Source organism: Diabrotica virgifera, chromosome 1 (genome assembly GCF_917563875.1).
Source record: "Diabrotica virgifera virgifera chromosome 1, PGI_DIABVI_V3a".
In the NCBI taxonomy this organism is placed as follows: Eukaryota; Metazoa; Arthropoda; class Insecta; order Coleoptera; family Chrysomelidae; genus Diabrotica; species Diabrotica virgifera.
In genome coordinates, this window is record NC_065443.1 from 208,559,770 (window position 1) to 208,582,546 (window position 22,777).

At 32.0% G+C, this 22,777-nt stretch overlaps 1 protein-coding gene across 1 annotated transcript; it reads right to left on the bottom strand.

Moving 5' to 3' along the window:
* Nucleotides 1–254: 254 nt before the first annotated feature.
* On the bottom strand, nt 255–18,928 carry LOC114334056 (acyl-CoA Delta-9 desaturase). The gene is made up of 5 exons (XM_028284062.1): nt 18,652–18,928; nt 14,706–14,836; nt 12,902–13,107; nt 5,162–5,347; nt 255–644 (listed from the first exon to the last, which is right to left on the bottom strand). The coding sequence occupies exons 1-5, from the start codon at nt 18,818–18,820 to the stop codon at nt 353–355; spliced, it is 984 nt and encodes a 327-aa protein (XP_028139863.1). The 5' UTR covers nt 18,821–18,928; the 3' UTR covers nt 255–352.
* Nucleotides 18,929–22,777: the final 3,849 nt, after the last annotated feature.

The following is a 22,777-nucleotide window of genomic DNA, read 5'->3' on the forward strand; positions in this document are numbered from 1 at the left end:
CAGATCACTGTACACTGCTTCTACATATTTCGGTTTATTATTTAAATTTACAATGTTTCTTCTGAAAACTAAAAAAGTTGTGGAGCTCAAAGTATTTCGACTTTTCTACCTGAAATTTCAGGACCGGTTCCTTATATTTGTTAATCAACAGGAAATCTCCGAAATATAGTTATATAATCTCATGCGTTTTAAGCATACCTATCTTTCGCCCACGCAAACAATATATTTACTGGAAAGCCAAAAATAATTCAACATTAATAGTAATATTATAATATAAGTAATACAAACTCGTAAAAAAGTAAACATTTACAATGGTTTAACAGTATATTGAATATATTGCAGAGTTCTCAGATTAATTGAAAACAGGAGCCTTCTGTGAATAATCACAAAGCTCTTCCAGACACTCCGTGATATCCCTCTTCTGGACAACAGAATTTGTCAACGCCCTCCTTACAGTATCGCTGTCGATTGTCTTCAAATTTGAGGCGCATTCTAATACTTGGAATATCCTGATGGTCTTGGAGATAGTATCGTTAGCATATTGACCGTATTCGCTAACCTGATAGTCCCAAGGAGCGATGTAATGATAAGCCAGCCAGTTGCTTTTGTTAAGAATAAAGACTAGATTCGTGTCGCATGGGAATCTAAAATAAAAATATAATAATATAATACACAAAGTGTTACAGTTTATCCCAAACCCTTCTTTCAGTGCATCATATATTGTCGAATTCGCTCTTATGCACTAAGAGCCCTGAGCCGGTCGTATAGGTGAAATTTGCTAATCTTTTAGGCAAGATAAGCTACCAACTTCCCCTTTCCCCCACCATCAAAAACTTTATTTTTCGTTTTTATTTTTTTTTAGGTGGGATGCAATCAATATTAAAATTTCAAAAAATGCACACGCATTGTTGAGGCCTATACAACACATGTCTGTTTTTTATGGACCCGCAGGTTGAGTGTAGGTACATAACTGCAAAAAAAAGCCTATCACTTTTTTTGTGATGGCTGCAGAACTAATTGTTTTTAATTTTATGTATTTTATCAAACACTATATTTAAAATTTTATTCAGATTTTTCTGTAAGTTTCGCCCCTTTCAGAAATCCAAAAAACTGTTTTTTTAGAGATTTTTGGGTTTGAACGTGTTTTTCTCATTTTTAAATATTTTAAGGACTTAGTTACTTCAATTTTCATATAACCTATAAAAAATCATTGATTTGATCTATTTTGAAGTCTATAAAATAGGGAAAATCCCCAAAAACCCAGTTTTTTTGGATTTGTGAAAGTGGCGAACCTTACAGAAAAATCTGATAAAAATTAGACCTGCAGCCATCCCAAAAAATTATACGATTTTTCCAAAAAAAAAAATTAATAAAATTTTTTGAGGTTATGTGCGCTCAACTTACGGGTACATAAAAAATAGACATTCATGTTTTTAAACATTTAATTTAAGCGAAAAGCAATGTTTGTTTTTCAAATTAACATTTTTTTTTCTGTTTTCTGACAGCAGTAAAATGTATTTTGCATTAAATAAATTACATACATTCTTCTTTTTGTCTCAATTAATTTATTAATTCTATTCTTATTCATAGCTCAGGGACAAGTGAGCCATGTACGACTTTATTTTGGTAGGCAGTTAAAGTGAAAAAGAACGCGTATATACGGCTTTTCAACGATTGTCATTTGTTTCGAGCTTCTGTCATAATATGTCGTATACTAATATACACAGCTTATACAACATATGACAGAAGTTCGAAACAAATGAGAATCGTTGAAAAGCCGTATTGAAAACAGCAGATTCTTCTTTTTCAAGTATTTATGTAAGATAAAAGTTTACTAGAGGTTTGATAAGAATAAATGCATAAATTTTGTTAATGAATAAACAGTAAAAGTAATATACTTGAAATAACCAAATTTTCGTAAAAATACATTCAAATAGTACATAATTCTGCATAATTCTGCGATTAATGTTTATTAATCTCAAAATGTATAGTAAGAAGATACAGAATCATATTGGTTTAGCTGCGTTTAACTGCCTAACATTGGTTTAGTTGCCTTTAACTACCTTTGCATTGCTGGCAGTTACTTGAATAAAAAAGTGTGAAATGAGGCATATTACATGATTCTGGCGCTTGTTGAGTATGTATGGGCGGTTGTACATAAGTAATAGGTTCTGAATCTTGCAAGCACTTCAAAAAGAAAATGTATTGGTAATCAGCAATTTCAAAAGTCCATTATATAATATTATAAAATTTCAAAAAAATATGTTTAAAATAAAATTTTTGGTTCCGCCATTTTGTTTTTCAAAAACATAAGGTTAGATTTGTAATCAGCTACCTTAAAATACCAAATTTAACAAAAAATTTTGCGTTTTCATTGATATTTTCAATTTCTTTCCACCATTTTGTAAAAAAAAACAATGCCAGATTCGTAATGAGCGATGACAAACTGGGCTAATTAGCAAAATTCATGGAAAAGTTATTTACCAGCAATTTTATTGCTGGAATCGAATTATAAGGTCCTATATATTAATAATATAGGTATGCAAAGTCCGCAGATAGTGTGCTACTTTTTTATAAACAAAATGGCGCCAACACATCGTATTTTATTCAATTATTGCTCTATAACTCGAAGATTTTAACTTTACAACAAAAACACTCAAGTAAAAATTCACCGCAATTAAATTCTGCATAGAGATATATTTTTCCCGATTTGCTACGACGAAAATTTTCCTCGGAAAATGCGGGTTTTCCCAACAAAAACTCTAATTTTCAAATAAAGTTTTAGGTAAGAAATCATTAATCAATAATTAAATAACTTAGGAACATCAAAGCTTTCTTGGTATAGATTGTAATTCCAGTAGCCGGTGAAAATTAAACGAATATTTTAGCAACAATTCAATTGTTACTTAACAATTTACGATCGCAATAATAACCAAAATAATCATGATACATTGATCAAACTTATAAAGATTATAAAGATAAGATGCTTATTTAATATTTTATCGACAAAATATAAATTTTTCGTTTTTTTGCATAATTTTTAAATTTTGAAAAAAAAATAGTTATAATACGCTGGTCTAATTAGTAAAGTACAAAGAAAGGTTATTTACCAGCAATTTTATTGCAGGAATCGAATATTATCATTCGATATATTAATAATATAGGTATGGAAAGTCCGCAGATAGTGTGCTATAACTCCGAAGATTTTAACTTTACACCAAAAACACTCAAATAAAAATTCATCCCAATTTAATTCTACATAGAGGCATGTTTTTACCGATTTGCTCCGACGAAAATTTTCCTCGAAAAATGTGGATTTTCCCAAAAAAATCTCGAATTTTCAAGTAAATTTTTTGGGCAAGTAATTATTTATCAATAATTAAATAACTTGGTGAAATAAAAGCTTTCTTGGTATAGATTATAACTGCAGAAGCCGGTGAAAATTAAACGAATATTTTAGCAACAATTCAATTGTTCATTAACAATTTACAGTCGCAATAACAACCAAAATAATCATGAGACATTGATCAAACTTAGAAAGATCATAAAGATGTGATGCCTATTTAATATTTTGTCGACAAAATATAAATTTTTCATTTTTTGCATAATCTTTAAATGTTTAAAAAAATAGTTATAAACAAATTAACATTTCTCAAAAATTGTTTATTATATTCTAATTTTAAAAAATACTTAAAATTCGCATTTCAAATGTCTTGAAAATGAATGCTTTAAAAATTTTTTCCAACCATTTGCAAAAAAGTTATGAAACAGCAAAGTAAATATACGATTGCTCCGTTGTTTATAATTTGTTTTAATTGTTTCAAAGCTTAAAAGTGACTCTGTGGTACAATCTAATTACTCACAAAGAATATCAAATATTAGTTCAATGGTTATATTTTAATCAAAGATTAAAATTACTTTTTTTTGTAATTTTTAGCGCGAAAGTAGGCTTGATACAGAGCCGGAGCTATAATGTTCACTCGAAGCGACTGACACGCAGCATACATAATACTATAATTTTATTTATTAAGTGTACGTGCGGTCGTCGCTTCGAGTGAGAATTTTAGCTACAGTACTGTATTAGTCTACTTTCGCGCGTGTAAATTACAAAAAAATATATTTATAATCTTTAATTAAAATATAACCATTAAACTAATAAACGATATTTTTTGTAAATAATTAGCTTGTACTTTAAACTCACTTTTACGCTTTGAAAGAGTTAAAAAAAATTTATAAACAACGTAGTAATCGTATGTTTATTTTGCTGTTTCATAACTTTTTTGCAAATGGTTGCAAAAAAGTTTTAAAGCATTAATTTTCAAGGTATTTTAAATACGCATTTTAACTATTTTTTAAAATTAGAATATAATAAAAACTTTCTGGGAAACGTTAATTTGTTTATAAGTATTTTTTTTTAAACATTTAAAGATTATGCAAAAAAATAAAAAAATTATATGTTGTCGAGAAAAAGTTAAATAGGCATCTCATCTTTATAAGATTTCAAAGTTTGATCAGTGTATCATAATTATTTTGGTTATTATTGCGACCGTAAATTATTAATTAACAATTGAATTGTTGATAAAATATTCGTTTAATTTTCACTAGCTTCTGGAACTATAATCTAAACCAAGAAGGCTTTTAAGTTAATAAATTATTTAATTATTGGTAGATAATTACTTATCTAAAACTTTATTTGAAAATTAAAGATTTTGTTGGGAAAACACGCATTTTTCGAGGAAAATTTTCGTCGGAGCAGATCGGGAAAAACATATATCTATGCAGAATTTAATTGCGGTGAATTTTTATTTGAGTGTTTTTGTTGTAAAATTAAAATCTTCGGAGTTATAGAGCAATAATTGAAAAGAACACGATTTTCGGACGCCATTTTGTTTATAAAAAAAGTAGCACACTATCTGCGGACTTTGCATATCTATATTATTAATATATATAATCATAATATTCGATTCCAGCAATAAAATTGCTGGTAAATACCTTTTCCCCATAAATGGCCTATTCTCCGATAATCAGCCCAGACTATAAGTATGAAAGTAATTCCGAAGTGTTCATATTATGAACCATAGCTTTTAAAGGTTCATGTCCACCTTATCGGCATTTGGAACCACTCTGTAACAGGGACTTGTCTTTTAACAAATATACTTACTTTTCTCCTTTTTTTAATCCCCAAATTGTTATGGCACTGTTGATTAACCAGGCTAAATTCAGGTTAATAAAACCTCTTAAAAATCCTAGAATAAATACAGAACTGTAAAGTCCTTCATTCCAATATTCTACAGGAGCGTTGATTGGCAGTAGAAGAGTGACAATCAGGTAGAGGGCTATGTAATACCTAAAACAGTTAATATTGTTTAATAAAATTGTTATAGACAATTAGCTTTATTAGTGCCCTATTTGGGACAGCCAGTGGGACCACTCTTGTGATATAAAACAATCATAGGAAAAGTGAGATCAGCGTTCATAATGAAGTGCCTTCTCAGAATTCACGATTTACCACTTGGTGTAAAAATCTCTATCATCAGATGCTATGAAGCTTCTTTAAGAAAACTCAAGGCATTTAAGATGTGGTATTACAGACGCATTTTAAGAATTTAGTGGGTGGAACATGTGACAAATATTGAGGTCCTATGTAGAATGGATAAGGAATGCGAGATAATTAAATTAACACCATCAAAGAGCGCAAACTAGAATATCTTGGCCACGTTATGAGAAATGAACAGAGATAAGGTATTTGGACAGACCTTACCACTAACAAAGTGGTTAAATACATCGACAATCAGACTATTCTGGATAGCAGGAAGCAAAGTTTGGATAGCCGTACTCATCGCCAACATCCGGAACGGATAGGCACCGTAAGAAGAAGAAGTGCTCTATTTATAAAAATATCTGTCACATTATTTTAACTATATTGTGTAGCATTATCAAATTTCAATGGATTGTTGTAATGAACATATTCTTCTACTATTTTGTTTCTTTGACCCTTGTTCTTTATTTCAGTAAGACCGCTATGTCCATTTTCCTTTATTTTAGTTCCGTAAAACTTTCTTGGTATTTATTGTTTATACTTTTTACATTCCAACATTTTTAAATTGTTAGCTTATATCTTTCTTCCAGGTTCCAGGTGCCGGTAGCTATACTTGCGACCTAACCTTCGTTCTTTCTCAACCAGCTTAGGACCGGCTACGGGGGAGTTTCCATTTTTACTTAAAACTTTCTTAACCCATACATTTATGTGATTCGTTATTTTTGCCCTAGATTATAAAAGCTATTGGGCGTGAAAAAGGGGACAAGTCAATTTTTGATGAAAACGGCATTAACTCAAATATAGACAAAAAAGTATATTCTAAGTGTGGGTAAAAGGGGACAAGTCAATGTAGCTAAAATTATATGTTCGGTTGATTGTTCCAAAAGAGACACTTACAAAATAGTGCATAAAGTTCAGTGTAAAAAAGGGATATGTTAACATATTCCTTTTGGCAATTCCTATATTAGTATATCTATTAGTGAATAATTATGAGACAACTTGACTTACTGACTCCCCTTATTCATAGCCTTTAATGTAACGAGCAACCAACCTAACCCACATAACGTATAAATTAGTATGCAGTACGTGTCATAGTTGTGATTATTATTGCAAAATAAAAATTCACAACTGTGACAATTCACAAGCTGGAGGAATCAAATGGATTGCTCTTAGGTTTTTTACTCCAGAAGATACCCTATCTTAGGCACCAGGTGCTCCTGTGTCTGTGCTGATCACGTATTATTGTTCAGCAACCCCAACAACCTATAACTAATCCGTTTGAATTAATGTAGTACCAAAGACCCTCGAAACTCCAGGAGCTCCTTTCATTGACCTTGGAAACCAGGTGCTCCGGGAGTCGGTTATGGTGGCATATTCGTGTTTAGTGACCTCAAAAAACCCTCCAGTAATTCATTTGCATCAATTAAATGCCGAAATCCATCGAAACTCTAGAAGATGACGTCCCTTGCAGTGGCCTGGCCACCACGTCCTCCGGAGGTCAATTCTGATGGCATATTCGTGTTTAGCGATCCCAAAAAGGCCATGAGTAATCTGTTTATATCAATTTAATGCCGAAAACCCTCGAAACTCTAAAATATGACGTCCGTTGAAGGTCAAGTTCAAAGTACAGGCCGCCATTAGATAGCCAGGAAAAACTCCTAGACTACTAGTACTTTCCTTGATCCAAACTTCTACATGTTGCCAGATAACCAGTAACTCAGGGAATTGGAATACCCAGTAAATCTTATAATTTTCCGAGTTTGTGCCTCTATATCTTGAAAATCCTTCATACGATTGAGTTGTGCCCTTGAGAACTTTTTATCAGGATGCTCCAAAGAGTATTTTCCCAAAGTATGAACGAAATGCACTGGGACCTAATTTCCATAAGGTTTGTGGGGGGTACGTGCTGTTATCCCATGCCTGTCAGGAAATATTTAGAAATTAATGAAATAAAAGTTTAACTTTGACACCCTGTATTCCGGTTATTATCAACTTTCGTACAAAGGTAAATTAGCTTAAATCGACCTTTTTAAGCTTAGAAATCTATGGTTAAGCTATGGCCCATTCATTACCAAACACCCTGTATATAGAGAGTTTCAAAATTTTGGAATAAATTCATTTTTTCGAGAATAGGCCACTTTTGAGAAAAATCCTGAGACAGGTTGATTTTGTTTAAATTAGAATTTTTTGACATATGTGCCATAATAGTGACGTCATCCATTTGGGCGTGATTACGTCATCGATGATTTTTTTAAGGGCAAAACCAGACGGACCAAGCTGCAGCGCTTCGCTGTGGATCCACAAAAGTAGTTTCCGATGATTTACCGTAGGTTCTTATGTAGAGTGGACGTTACACTCCAGACGAGCGCTGTGGCCGACGATAGTCGCTCGTCTGGGGTATAACGTCCACTTCACATAAGAACCCACGGTAAATCATCGGAAGCTGCTTTGTGGATCCACAGCGTAGCGCTGCAGCGTGGTCCGTCTGGTTTTACCCTAAAGGGGAAGAGACGTCGTGTGGTAGCTCATTTGAAAGGTTATTTAACTGTCTATTCAGTAATATAAACATTAACATCATTATTTATACAGGGTGGCCAAAAGATAATTTTTAAATTAAATTAATTTGCGCATAAAGAAGAATTTATATAATTTATTTAAGTCAAAATACATTTTACATCTGTCAGAAGATATGAAAAAAATGTTTATTTAATAAATAAATATTGGCTTTCGCTTAAATTAAATGTCAAACAGCCACCCACCTCCGTCTTGGCAGATTGAATATTTAAAGGGATAAGCAATGTTTATTTGTCAAATAAACATTTTTTTTTTGTTTACTGACAGCGGCAAAATGTATTTTGAGTTAAATAATGTTTTTGGCCACCCTGTATAAACAATGACTTTTTTGTTTATATTGCTAAATATAGAATTAAATATCCTTTTAAATGAGATCACCACCCCTATTAGTATTTAAAAAAATCATCGATTACGTCATCACGCCTAAATGGATGACTTCACTATTATTGCATACATGTAAAAAAATCATTATTTAAAAATAAAAATCGGCCTCGGAATTGTTCTCCAAAGTGGCCTATTCTCGAAAAAATAAATTTATTCCATAATTTTGAACCTCTCCTCTCTGTATATAATAATATCAGAATCACTGTGGGACTTTTACAAAAATCTACCCACAGATAAAAACTGGGCTAATTTGCTCCCAGATGCATCAACTTCTGACGACGAATAAAAGTTTAAAGCGTCTTTTGGATAGATTTTTAATTAATAATAATAGGGAAGCCCAAGCGGGGATTTGTGCAGTTAATCGAGCGCGTCAGATTATTATATGGAGAGAAACCTTGTACCCTGAAAATGTACCTCTGCCATATATTGACTATTAATGCAGGGAAGTTCGTTAAGGGGGGCCGAAAGAAAAATCTATCCTTAGATAAACTCGAAATCGTCAGATTAAGATCTGCATTTTTCATTGGAGATTTAGATTTCTTACGTAAAAATAAGTAATTTTTATTCGAGACATTTTTCGAATTATGGATAGATGGCGCCATAATCTAAAAAAAACATTGTTGGAAATGGAAAATTAAATTAAAAATGGAAAGTCCCCACTAAAATGGAAAACTTTACTTAACTTTTTTTGGTTTTAGGACCTACTCTTCACAACCCAATAGGTCTCCAAAGCGCTCGAGTGACTGCACATTTAGCATGCTTTGCTCCCCTACCACTATGTTTAATGTTTTTTAATATTTAAATATGCGTTGCATTTAAGTGAGCTTGTATCTAAAAATTTCGATTATCTTGTGTAATAATTCCTATGTTCAATTACAGAGGGGGTAAGTCATATGCGTATTTGTGAAAATAGAGATAATTCAAGCAAATATCGCTTTAAACATAATATGTTGCTCCCAAAAACTCAGCAAAAAAAAATTTAGGAAAAGTACATGTAAAAACAAATTTCAAGTAGAATGACAACAATACGCCGTCAGCAATAAATGAAAATTAGATACTGTTCCATATTGAAATTTATTTTGATTTTTTGTTAAGTCAACCAATTGTATGTTAATTCTCTTACGTTGCAATTCATGTTCACTATCAAATCTTCGACGCGAAACATTATTTATTTATTTTCAATATGTCCTAAAATAAAATTTTGATTGTTGAGTTTTAATCTACGAATAGTTATTCAAAATTTACGAAAATTGCCTTTTTATTTCCAAATATTTATTTAATGCAGTGATTCCCAGATATTATCTGGTAGTCAACTATTGAAAATGGAATAAATGAGGCACTATTTGTGGGCGTTGCAAGAAAAATATTTATAGTCCAGGAACCGAAGCTTTTCACCTCGCAATTTTTACAGAATGGATCGATTTGCTTGAAAATTTGAGAATAAATAGTGGACAGTCCAAGGATCAAAATCTCTATGATTCCGAAAGGCGCTTTTACCACGGGGGTAGAAATTTTTTATTATATTTTGACCATCAAAGTTGATAAAGTTCTAAGTTCCAAGCCAAAAATGATCTGTACAATTTTTTGATAAAATTAATAGTTTTCGATTTATTCGCTATCGAAAGTGTTAGTTTTATATCAACAAAATCGATGTTTTTCGATATACTCATTATTACGATTCAGTCAATTTTTGCCGTAGAAAAAAATGTTTATAACCAATTTCTTGGGACTTAAATAACCTACAATTTCATATTTGAACATTTTTTCGTATCTCTGATGCTAATCTTTCTATTCTGAAGAAAATGGCATTTTTTACCAAACTACAAAAATTCGTTATTTGCTTTTAAATCCAGTTTTTTTTTTAAGTAAGCCAGTCAAACTTCTAGAATCTGTTAATAATACATAAATAAAGAAGAATGAATAAGGTCAATGACTAAAAACACCGTTAACTTACATTATTATGGTTCCAATTGGATTTCTCCTTTTTTTTTTTCAAAAAAATATATTGATTTTTTAACCGTAACTTTTTTATTTTTTATCTTAGAAAGTTTGGTAAAAATAATTTTGTAGGTTTTTATAAGACCTATAAGACTATTAATATTAAATCTTTTTAAACTCCTCAGTCGCAAAAAGAATTGACTTTGAAAGGGTTGATAAAGGTGGTTTTTGCATGTTATTACAAGTTTTAATTGTCAATGGCTCACTCAATTTTTACCGTAGAAAAAATTTTTGCAAACCAGGTTCTTTCGAATTAAATAAGCTACAATTTCATATTTCAACATTTTTTCGTATCTCTAATTCTAATCTTTCTATTCTGAAGAAAAAGGCCTTTTTTCCAAACTACAAAAATTCGTTATTCGCTTTTAACTCCATTTTTTTTTTTAATTAATCATTCTAAGTCGGTCAAACTTTTAGGACCTATTAATAATACACAAATAAAGAAGACCAAATAAGGGCAATGAATAATTTATTTTAATTGGGGTAGCGATTAGGGGGTTGCTTCCAATCACTTTTTAGCTGAAAAAAATAGGGACTGACTTTCTTGTCATTATGTCCCTTAATTTTTGAGCTAAAAACTTTTAATTTATTTGTGAAGATATATTTATATTTCCTACTTTAAATTAGTTTGAAGAAGTTATCCTCAAAAAATGCATAGTTTTCCAGTCTTTTGACTTTGAAACTACAATATTTAGCATTTGACGAAGAAGAACTAACATAAAATAAAGTATAGCTCGATTACTATTGGCCTTAAAGAAAATTAAAACAAACAGTTTTGTTTATTTTTTTAAAAGGTACATTTTTGTTGGGTAAAGTTGTTTTGATAAAACGAAAACTTTTGGAGTTATTAGCAGAAAACTCATTAAAAACATTGATTTTTTCGATATAAAACAACACTTTAGATAGCGAATAAATCGAAAACTATTAATTTTATCAAAAAAATGTATAGAACGTTTTTTGCTTAGAATGAATGTTTTAACCAACTTTTGCGGTCAAAATATAATAAAAATTTCCACCCACGAGATGGGGTGGCAACCACCCCCATGGTAAAAGCGCCTTTCGGCATCATATAGATTTTGATCCTTGGACTATGCACTACTTATCCTCAAATTTTCAAGCAAATCCATCCATTTTTTGGATTTCAAAACCTCGCAATTTTTACAATCCTGTAAAAATTGCGAGGTTTTGTCCTATTTTAAGCTTCATTATGACTATTACAGAAAATATTGAGTGAGTTGCTTGGATACAAAGTAGATTTTGCTTGGATACAAGAAAAAGACACAATTATCACAAATAGATTTAAGGTTTAATTATATAAAAGGGGAAGTTAAGAAGTTCTACATAGATATCATTAATGGCCAATATTGTGATCATATTGTTAAAGTCCAATTTGAGGTAAATTTGCCCATTCCCTTGTACCTAACTAAGGAACAGGTCTAACAGTTAATACGTATTTCTGACATTTGGTCGTGATCAGTGATCCTTTTCCAAGTTAAACTACTCTCATTCTAACTTGGCTACATTGTGCTGATAACGAACAAATAGTAAGAAATATTTATTTACAGGTGCTTTCCGTCTTGTTCCATCATTTTTGTTTCTTCCTTCTTGTGAGACATGCCGATATATTATACTTTCTACCTTGATTTTACTATCGTCACATTAAAAATCTTTTAATTCCTTGGTTTGTCGGTCTGTTATAAATAAAAAACTGTATTGTGGTTGAAACGTTTGGGCTAAATTTGCCATTTCCAATCAGCACTTTAATAACTATAATATAAACATTAAATATGTAATTACACTCTATATTTACATCTGCACTGTGCACTTGTTGTTCATCTGTGATGGAATGCGAAAGTGAAATTTGATCTTAAGGGCCACATGGCAGGTACTTTAAACTGCGGCTGGTTTATTTTCTAAGCATGGTTATTTTCTATAAAATGTTTGACTTAATAAGGCTGTAGTTTTTAAATTATTGGTTTGTACACTATCTTTGTCTGCAACAACTCTTCTATGTAGGTATTGATGTGTTTGTATTGTGTGATATTGGAGATGATTCATATAAAGAAAGATTAAAATTTTGTCAATAACAAGACCGATATTAAGAATATTTATAATATATAATATCACAACTTGATAAATTGACTTAGCTTTGTAAATGCACCATTGGTAGATACTTTAAATACAACCCTGAACCGGCTGTAGTTTAAAGTATCTGCCATGTGGCATTGGGGTCCAATATCACGTTTGCATTCATAATCACACAGATTAACAAAAAATGCAGACGTTTTTATATAATTTTTAAGTGATTATTGAAAAAGGCAAATAGCCGAAACGTTCAAGCAATAATAAATTTATTGATAACAGACCGACAAACCCAAACACTTAAAACTTCAGTGGAATACTTACTTCTTTTGCCACATTACTAGTTTATCCTTTTCGAGATCACTCATATCAATTTTTTTCAGTTCTGCCTCTTGAGCTTCACTTAAGTGAAGAGTTGTGCTCTGAATTTGTGCGAAGAACCACCCTCTTGAGGGATTGTATGGGTCCAAATCAGTTTGAAAATATTTGTGATGAAGCCTGTGCCATTGAACCCATTCATATACGGAACCCTTAAATTGTTAATTTAAATAATACTTAATACCATAATATATACAGTAGAGTCCCTGAATCTTTACCCGTGCGTCATCATTTAAAGCATACGAAATAAGTAGATGATAAGTCGGAAATTGAAATTTACTAAACGCAACAGCGAAAAGTAAAAAACGAAAGAGTAAAAAAGTACACTTACCTAGGGACACTTATAACCGAAAATAATGACTACACTGCAGAAATCAAAGTCAGAATCGAGAAAGCACGTTCTAATTTTATGAAAATGAAAAAGGTCCTATGTAGTAAAGATTTAACATTAGCTCTTAAAGTACGCCTAACAAAATGCTACGTATATAGTGTACTATACTATGGACTGGAATCATGGACGTTAAATGTAGAGACAATGAGACGACTTAACGCCTTTGAAATGTGGACGTATAGAAGAATTATGAGGGTTTCCTGGGTAGATAGAGTTACGAACAATGAAGTACTGAGAAGAATAGGTAAAGAGAAGGAAGTTGAACTGACAATTAAAGAAAGAAAACTACAGTACCTCGGACATGTGATGCGGGGCGAGAAGTATGGCATCCTGCGACTCATAATGCAGGGAAAGATAGATGGCAGAAGAAGCATCGGCAGAAGACGAATTTCATGGCTGAAGAACCTGAGAGAATGGTTTGGATGCAGCTCAAAACAACTATTTAGAGCTACTGCCTCAAAAATTAAAATAGCTATGATGATTGCCAACCTCCGTAGCGGAGATGGCACCTGAAGAAGAAGAAACGCAACAGCAAGTGACAGTAAGTGACTTGCTGTTGCGTTTAGTAAATTTTAATTTCCGACTTATCATCGACTTATTTCGTATGCTTTAAATGATGACGCACGGGTAAAGATTCAGGGACTTAACTGCAAATTTTACAAATTAGTTAAATTTTATACATGGCAGGAAAATAACGATTATACAGCAGAAATAAGAGTGAGAATTGAAAAAGGACGTGCCAACTTCATGAAAACAAAAAAGATTTTACGCAGCAAAGATGTGACATTGGCCCTCAGAATAAGGCTAATTAAATGTTATGTAGGTACACAGTGTGCTTTACTATGGAGCTGAATCATGGACATTAGATCGAAATGCCACAAATCGTCTTACTACAACAACTTACATTTAGAAGAGTGTTAAGCATTCATGGGTAGAGAGAGTCTCGAATATAGAAGTGTTAAGGAGAATAGGCAGAGAGAGGGAAATGGAAAACACAATTAAAGAAAGGAAATTTCAATATCTCGGACATGTGATGAAAGGCGAAAGATACAACATCTTGACACTCATAATTCTAGGAAAATTTTAGGGGGTAGGAGAAACGTAGGCAGGAGACGCGTTTCCTGGTTGAAGAACCTGTGCGAATGGTATGTTTGCAACTCAAGGCAATTGTTCAGAGCGGCTGCCTCGAAGGTGAGAATAGCCCTGATGATTGCCAACCTTCATCGCGGAGATGGCACTTAAAGAAGAAGAAAATCACGACGCGATAGTAAATACTCCAGAAAATATGGACCAATATACCATAACCAAAAAATAATATAAGGTGAATAAAGAAGTAGGTACAAACGTTGAAATACTTACAGTTCCAGAGAGGGTTTGACAAAAGATGAGGAAAGCTCTGAGAATACCATCAGCGGTGTAAGTATTATGTGCCCATAGCCTATGTGCCCCAGCTGTAACTCCCAGTTGTCCCAGTAATACTAAAGCTAGCGCTGAAAATAGAATATAAATATGTACAGTGTGTTTAACAGAATATGTATACGCACATACATATTTTATGTAATACTCCTTTTCACTTCACAGATCTGAACACTCATAAAGATTAATATTAAAAAGATTATAAAATCGTAAAGGTCACAAGAAGAAAGGAAAAAATAGATTAGGGAAGTGATCAAAATGAGGGACGGTACAGAGCAAATCTTCTTCTTCTTCTAATGCCGACTCCACTAATGAAGATTGGCTGTAACCATTGCAAATTCGTCTCTAGATCTTCTGTTTTTCTTAAAAGCATCTGTGTCTTTAACCCGGTCCAATCGCGAATGTTTTTCAGCCAGGATATTTGTCGTCTACCAGGACCCCTGTTCCCTTCGATTTTACCCTTCATAATCAGCAGAAACAACTCGTACTTCATTTCATCTTTTCTAAGTGTGTGCAGTCTTTCAAGAGGTGCAAAAATACAGATATATAAGACCATGATACGACCAGCAGTTGCGTATGGAAGCGAAACATGGACGCTAACAAAAAGAGAAGTAAATAAATTGCTGGTGTGGGAACGTAAAATCCTTCGACTGATATATGGCCCTTGCAGAGACAGCTTGACAAACGAATGGAGGCGCAGATACAATAACGAGTTAGAGTCTCTGTTTGGAAAGGAAAATCTAGTCAGATATATAAAGGCTAATAGACTCAGATGGAAAGGGCATGTGATACGCAGTAACGACAATCGCCTTATAAACAATGTGTTCTGGGAAAGACAGTTGGAAGAAGGTCTGTAGGACGGCATAGAAAAAGGTGGAAAGATGCAGTCAAAGAAGATCTGGAGAAAATGGGAGTGAGACAATGGGAATTAGTGGCACAGGACGCGGCTAAGCTAATTATAGTAAACGCGGCAAAGACTCACGAAGTATTGTAACGCCATTGATGATGATGATGATAACTGTATGCCCCAAATATGCTGCTTTTCTCCTTTTATTGGTGGTCAAAAGTTTTCTGTCTCTTCCCATTCTGTGCAACATCATCTCAATGGTATTTTTAAAATTCTCCTAAAAGCCGCACCTCAAAAGCTTCCAGCTTTCTCATTAAGTTAACATTAACAGTTCAAGCTTCGGCATCATAAAGAATAATAGGGTGGATATAATCTTTTACCATTCAATACCGGATTTGCAGATTGATTATTTGGTTACTCAGAAGTTTCCTCGTCTTCAGAAAGCCGGCTCTTGATTGCTCTATTCTTGATCGAATTTCTGATTTCGGATTTAGATCTACCGTAATACAGACTCCTAAGAAATTAATTTTGTCCACTTGTTCAATATTTTCATTTTTTATCTAGATTCTTGTTACAACTTTACCCCTCTTACTATAATAACCATGGTTTTTGTTTTCGTTATGTTTATTGTAAAACCAAACTGTTCCCCAGTATCATGAATTATGTTGAGTAGCGTCTACAGGTCTTTCTCTAAATACACTAAGCACTAAAAATACACTAGAAGAAAATGTTTGAAGAAATGGCTATTGATGTAGGACCAATTTGTTCTGTCTGTTTTAAATCGGTCAACAATACTAAAAATAAAAAGTAACCAAGCAAATATCTTTGAAACGAAAAGAACAATATTTATGAAACTCTGCATGCAAGTACAGTGACGCAAAAGGCATCTGTTGCCATATTTTTTGTTACTATTCCACTTCCGGTTTCACCGGAAATACTCTTAACTTTTTTAATTTAAATTGGACACCCTATATATTTTTGCGGATTTTAAAAGAACTTGTTATTTTTAATTCATGCATACCAAATTTGGTAGAGAAAATTGGTTAAAAAGTGTCTGTAGATAATTTTTTGTATTAATACAACGTAATAGGAAATAAACGAGTACAGTATTTCTCATGATCATCTTTCAGTGCGTCACAGTTTTTCGATTTCTTTCTAACGCATTAAATTGTAGGTGACAGAAAAAAAGGCACGTCGGTGATTACATTTCGTCGGTGACATTTTTATAACATTTATTCTAGTTATTCTAGTTGTCGATAGATGGCGCCATAATAAAAAAATAATTTTTTTTTATTAGATAATAATATTACAAATATAATCTGTATAATTTATAAGACTATACAAATCAAAGAAAATGCCATTTTATAAATGCAAGAAACACTTTTGATTTGTTTTTATTCCAAATTGAAAATAAAATGTGACAACTGTCAGATTTAACTAAAATGTCATGTTAGAATAAATGTCATAAATGTGTATTATCACGGACTTACCCTTTTTCCTATCATTTGTTACGCACTGAAAAATGATCATGAGAATTACTGTACCATCTATACTGTAGACTAAAATTGTTGTTTACATGCACTGCATGACTTATTTGAATTTAATATAGTAGGTAAAACTGTTACTGAACTAATTGACAGAAATAAGTTATATTAAAAATGGTTCATTTAAGTGGAAAAGATCGTACTGAAATATTAATGATAATAGGTTATGGTGAATTTTCATTTTTTGGAAGTGAATTTTCCAAATCCATGGATTGGACGTAGAGGATTCATAGAGTGGCCCGCTCGTTCTCCGGACCTCAACCCGTTAGATTTTTTTCTTTGGGTTATCTAAAATTACGTGTTTACGTTAGGCGACCAACATGCTTGCAGGATTTGAGACAAAGAATAATAAATTGATGAATGTGAACTAATACGTGGAGAAATCTTACAAAAAGTGACTCACGAATTTATTTATAGGCTTGCACGTTGTCAGGAGGTGAACAGCAAACATTTTCAACATTTGAAATTATTTTTTTTTAATTTTTAATATAATTGGTCTAACGTAAATAAATTAACCTATTTTTTAACTGTAAAGAGATTTGTTTGTTGTTTTAATAGTTTTTTCTTCCAAACTTGGTATGTATGAATTAAAAATAACAAGTTCTTTTAAAAGCTTCAAAAATATACAGGGTGTCCCATTTAAAGTAAATAAGTTAAGGGTATTTCCGGTGAAACCGGAAGTGAAGTAGTAACAAAAAATATGGCATCAGATGCCTTTTGCGTCACTGTACTTGCGTGCAAAGTTTCATAAATATTGTTATTTTCGTTTCAAAGATATTTGCTTGGTTCCATACTTTATCCCAACTCTGCATAAGAAGCCAATATAAAGCACGTGTTGCACAATTATTGCACAATAAGAGAAGATATACTGAACCCGAATATAATAAATTTGAACAATTTCTAAAAAAATAATTGTAGGCACCACAAAACCATCCAAACTAGTAGATGTTAAGACAATATGAAAGTGAAAGAGGGGTAGAAAAGTTAAGATGATATGGAGAAATAAATAAATGGCAACAAACATTTAGGTGAGAATATACAAAGCATGTATAAGACATTTAGGATTGCAAGACATGATTTAGAATTCAAAGCATGGAACCTTTGAGAAAGACAGATGAAAAAACTTCTAGAGACAGAATAAATAATAATGAAGAACCCACAAATATACGGAAAAATTAGATTGGAATTTTTTGATATGACCACATACAAATTTTGTATAGGAGTATATTAATACGACTAGCCCTCAAAAACTAGTCCAATAGCCGTTGACCAATAAGAAGACACCCCATAAAGGTGAAAATATAGTTGTCAAACTATAAATGAAATGAACAAACGCGACAAATTAAATAAAAATGCACAAACAACAGATTCAATAAATAAAACAAGAAACGTAGACATGCCACTGTTGTATTATCATTAGTGATATTTTAAAAATTTTACGAAATTAAGAGAGTATTTACAAATTTCGCGGTGGTACATTCTTTTAAAATATACTTACTGAAGAGAAGCGTCTTCCATTGTGAATCATATAAAAGGAAATGAATCGTAAATAAGGACATAAGAGTGATCTGCAACTGGAATAACACCTTCATCCAGTTCACATCCCTGGTTTTCGACAGCTTAGTTTCCTCATCCTGCACTACGGTTTGGACTACGGTAGTCGACATGGTCTTATTCTCAACGGCGCTTTTTAGGAACTAAACAGCTTGCATCACGCGCCTGTATCGAGCATTCGTAAAAAGTGTTTGTAAGCTTTCAAAATTTTAACGCAATTGAATGGTAATTAAATGGAAATTTCGACAAAATCAAGGACATTAGCCAGGAAACTCGCTTGTATAAGTTCAAAAAGGTTGGTCACTCACATAAACGCATTTTGTTAACAACTACTTACTCTGTTATTGTCAGCAAAGACAGTAATTTAAAACATATACAAGACCGTAATTAGAAAGCATTGTAGGAAGAGTTGCAAATCATTTTATTACTAATATTTAATAGGTTTCAAATATTTTATTAGCATTAATCATACAGGGTGGATAAATTACATAAATTATATTAATTATTTATTAAAATCCAAATTTCTTGATGAAGTGAATTTGATGTTTCTATTGAAAAATTAAATCGTCATCATCCTTAGCTCTACAATACTTCATAAGTCATAATCTGTTTTAATATAAATATCTGCTTCTTATCTTTCCCTTTGATTTTCCACTTTTTTCTCTAGTTCTCTTTTTACTCCTAGTTTTCTTAGGTCTTCTTCCACTCGGTCCTTATATGTTGCTTTGGACCTACCTCTTATGTCTGACCTTTTGTTGTACATTAGCTTTGAAAGCTTCGTTTTTTAAAATATCAATCTTTGCCTCTACATGGCCTAGAGATCGTATTTTGATGGATCTTTTAATATCATATCCAATAACTCCCCAGTACATCGTCCTTTTTTGAAAATGGTTACAAAAGTCTTAAAAATAATTTTTTCACCTACCTCTACCGAAAGTATACATTTCCTGACCTGATTGTAGGGAGCAAAGTCGTACTTTTCATCCCTAGGGAGACAAAGTGCTTTTACTCCCTAGGGAGGAAAAGTAAAAGTGACGTCATGGTATGTCATTGATGAAATAACTTATTGACGCCCTATATAATACTCTATTTTCTACTACGTAAGTATCTACATATACATTTTAAAATTTATTTATAGAACACCCTGTATTTTGCAGAATTGTAAAAAACAGTAAATTTTTATTTTGATTTAACAATGTTTACATTAATAATTTGACTTATATTTGCAGGGACGCGCCAAGTAACTTGGGCGCCGTCGTGCAAAATATTGATAAGCGCCTGTATCAAAATTACCAGAGTAGTAGAAATAGGCCTTGGGCCCGCATATACAAATATTATTTATGACCACACCGTTGAAACTTTTTGTACTTGTTATTTTTGTGGAGTCGGACAAATTTTGAGCTTGGCGCATTATGGTAGTGGGGCGTTTGTCTGTCAAGCGGTGACGAAGTTGTCAATTTTATGCAAGAAAAAAATTTATTACCACACTGGTCATTCTATTTTAATCAATGGATTTTATCATATAAACAACGAAAACAATTTTGTCGGACAAAAATATTGGGGCATATGACGCGTCGGACACGGTAAATATGTCAAATTTATGAAAATAATAAATTTATTACCACATGGATAATTTTAACGGTATCTACCATAAAACATTTTTACAATAATGTGGTAACCTTGTCGGACAATTTTCACGGGGCATATGCGCAGTCGGACGCGCCGAAGATGTCAATTTCCTGAAATTTTTTTATTTACAACCATTTTTCCGACAACATTAGTAGGTTATAAGTAATTATATTCTTAATCAAAAAATCAAAGTGTCGGACAAAAATATTGGGGCAACTCGACAGTCGGACAAAAAATTTAATTTTTATTAGTAAAGTATACTTTCAAATTATGCTGGGTTCGTGCATCCCTTATCTTTACAACCATTTTTCCGACAAAAGTGGTAGGTTACAAGTAATTATATTCTTAAACAAAAAATGTAATTGTCTGACAAAAATGTTGGGGCAAACGAACAGAAAACTTAATTCTTTGAGGCTATCGACGAGGAGGTATTATTAAAAAAAATTTTAAAACAGTGTTTCTCGGTTACTTTTGAATCGATTTAGCTGAAAATTGGTACACACACTAAGTAAAGCATTTAAAAGGGTATGACGTAGATCGGAACCCAAAATTTTCTTAAAAAATTTTCCGACAAGAGGGAAAATTTTAGAAAAATTGTGATCTGATAATTTGTGTACATACTTCTTGAACAACGACAAACGTCGTTCTGTATTTTTTCTTGAATTAAAAAAAAATTTTTCAGCACATGTATCAGGTTATAAGTAGTTATATTCCAAATCAAAAAATCTAAGTGCCCGACATAAATAGCGGGGCACATCCAAAGTCGGACAAAAAATTTAATTTTTATTAATTAACTATACTTTTAAATAATTCTGGGTTCGTGCATCCCTTATCTTTACCACCATTTTTCCGACAAAAGTAGTAGGATACAAGTAATTATACTCTTAAACAAAAAATGTAATTGTCTGACAAAAATGTTGGGGCAAACGAACAGGAAACTTAATTCTTTTAGGCTATGGACGAGGAGGTACTATCCAAAAATATTTTAAAACAGATTTTCTCGGTTATTTTTGAATCGATTTAGCTGAATATTGGTACACACACTAAGTAAAACATTTAAAAGGGTATGACGTAGAGCTGTACCCAAAATTTTCCCAAAAAAATTTCGGACAAGAGGGAAAATTTTAGAAAAATTGTGATCTGATATTTGCGTACATACTCCTTGAACAACGACAAACATCGTTCTGTAGTTTTTTTTTTCCACTTAAAAAAAATTCCCGACACAAGTATCAGGTTATAAGTAGTTATATTCTAAATCAAAAAATCTAAGTGTCCGACAAAAATATTGGGTCAAATCCAAAGTCGGACAAAAAATTTAATTTTTATTAATAAACTGTCTTTTAAATAATACGGGGTTCGTGAAACCCTTACCTTTAAAACCATTTTTCCGACAATATTAGTAGGTTATAAGTAATTATATTTTTAATCAAAAAATCGAAGTGTCGGACAAAAATATTGGGGCAACTCGACAGTCGGACAAAAAATTTAATTTTTATTAGTAAAGTATACTTTCAAATTATTCTGGGTTCGTGCATCCCTTATCTTTACAACCATTTTTCCGACAAAAGTAGTAGGTTACAAGTAATTATATTCTTGAACAAAAAATCTAATTGTCTGACAAAAATGTTGGGGCAAACGAACAGAAAACTTAATTCTTTTAGGCTATCGACGAGGAGGTATTCTCAAAAAAAAATTTATAACAGTGTTTCTCGGTTACTTTTGAATCGATTTAGCTGAAAATTGGTACACACGCTAAGTAAAGCATTTAAAAGGGTATGATGTAGATCGGAACCCAAAATTATCTTAAAAAATTTTTCGACAAGAGAGAAAATTTTAGAAAAATTGTGATCTGATAATTTGTGTAAATACTCCTTGAACAACGACAAACATCGTTCTGTATTTTTTTCTCGAAATAAAAAAATTTTCAGCACATATATCAGGTTATAAGTAGTTATATTCCAAATCAAAAAATCTAAGTGTCCGACAAAAATATTGGGGCAAATCCAAAGTCAGACAAAAAATTTAATTTTTATTGATAAACTATACTTTTAAAGTATGCTGGGTTCGTGTATCCCTTATCTTTACAACCATTTTTCCGACAAAGGTAGTAAGTTACAAGTAATTATATTCTTGAACAAAAAATTTAATTGTTTGACAAAAATCTTGGGGCAAACGAACAGAAAACTTAATTGTTTTAGGCTATCGACGAGAAAGTAATATCAAAAAATTTTAAAAGAGTTTTCTCGGTTATTTTTAAATCGATTTAGCTCAAAATTGGTACAGACACTAAGTAAAATATTTAAAAGGGTATGACGTAGAGCTGTACCCAAAATTTTTAAAAAAAAATTTCCGACAAGAGGGAAAATTTTAGAAAAATTGTGATCTGATATTTGCTTACATACTCCTTGAACAACGAAAAACATCGTTCTGTAGTTTTTTTT

Bases quoted from the DNA above. Each gene is read 5' to 3' on its own strand.
- LOC114334056 (XM_028284062.1), bottom strand. From the start codon at position 18,820: ATGTCGACTACCGTAGTCCAAACCGTAGTGCAGGATGAGGAAACTAAG. The intron at 14,837-18,651 runs GTAAGTATATTT...TTCTATTTTCAG, and splicing joins ATGGAAGACGCTTCTCTTCA to CGCTAGCTTTAGTATTACTG. The intron at 645-5,161 runs GTAAGTATATTT...TTTTTATTTTAG, and splicing joins GGATTAAAAAAAGGAGAAAA to ATTCCCATGCGACACGAATC.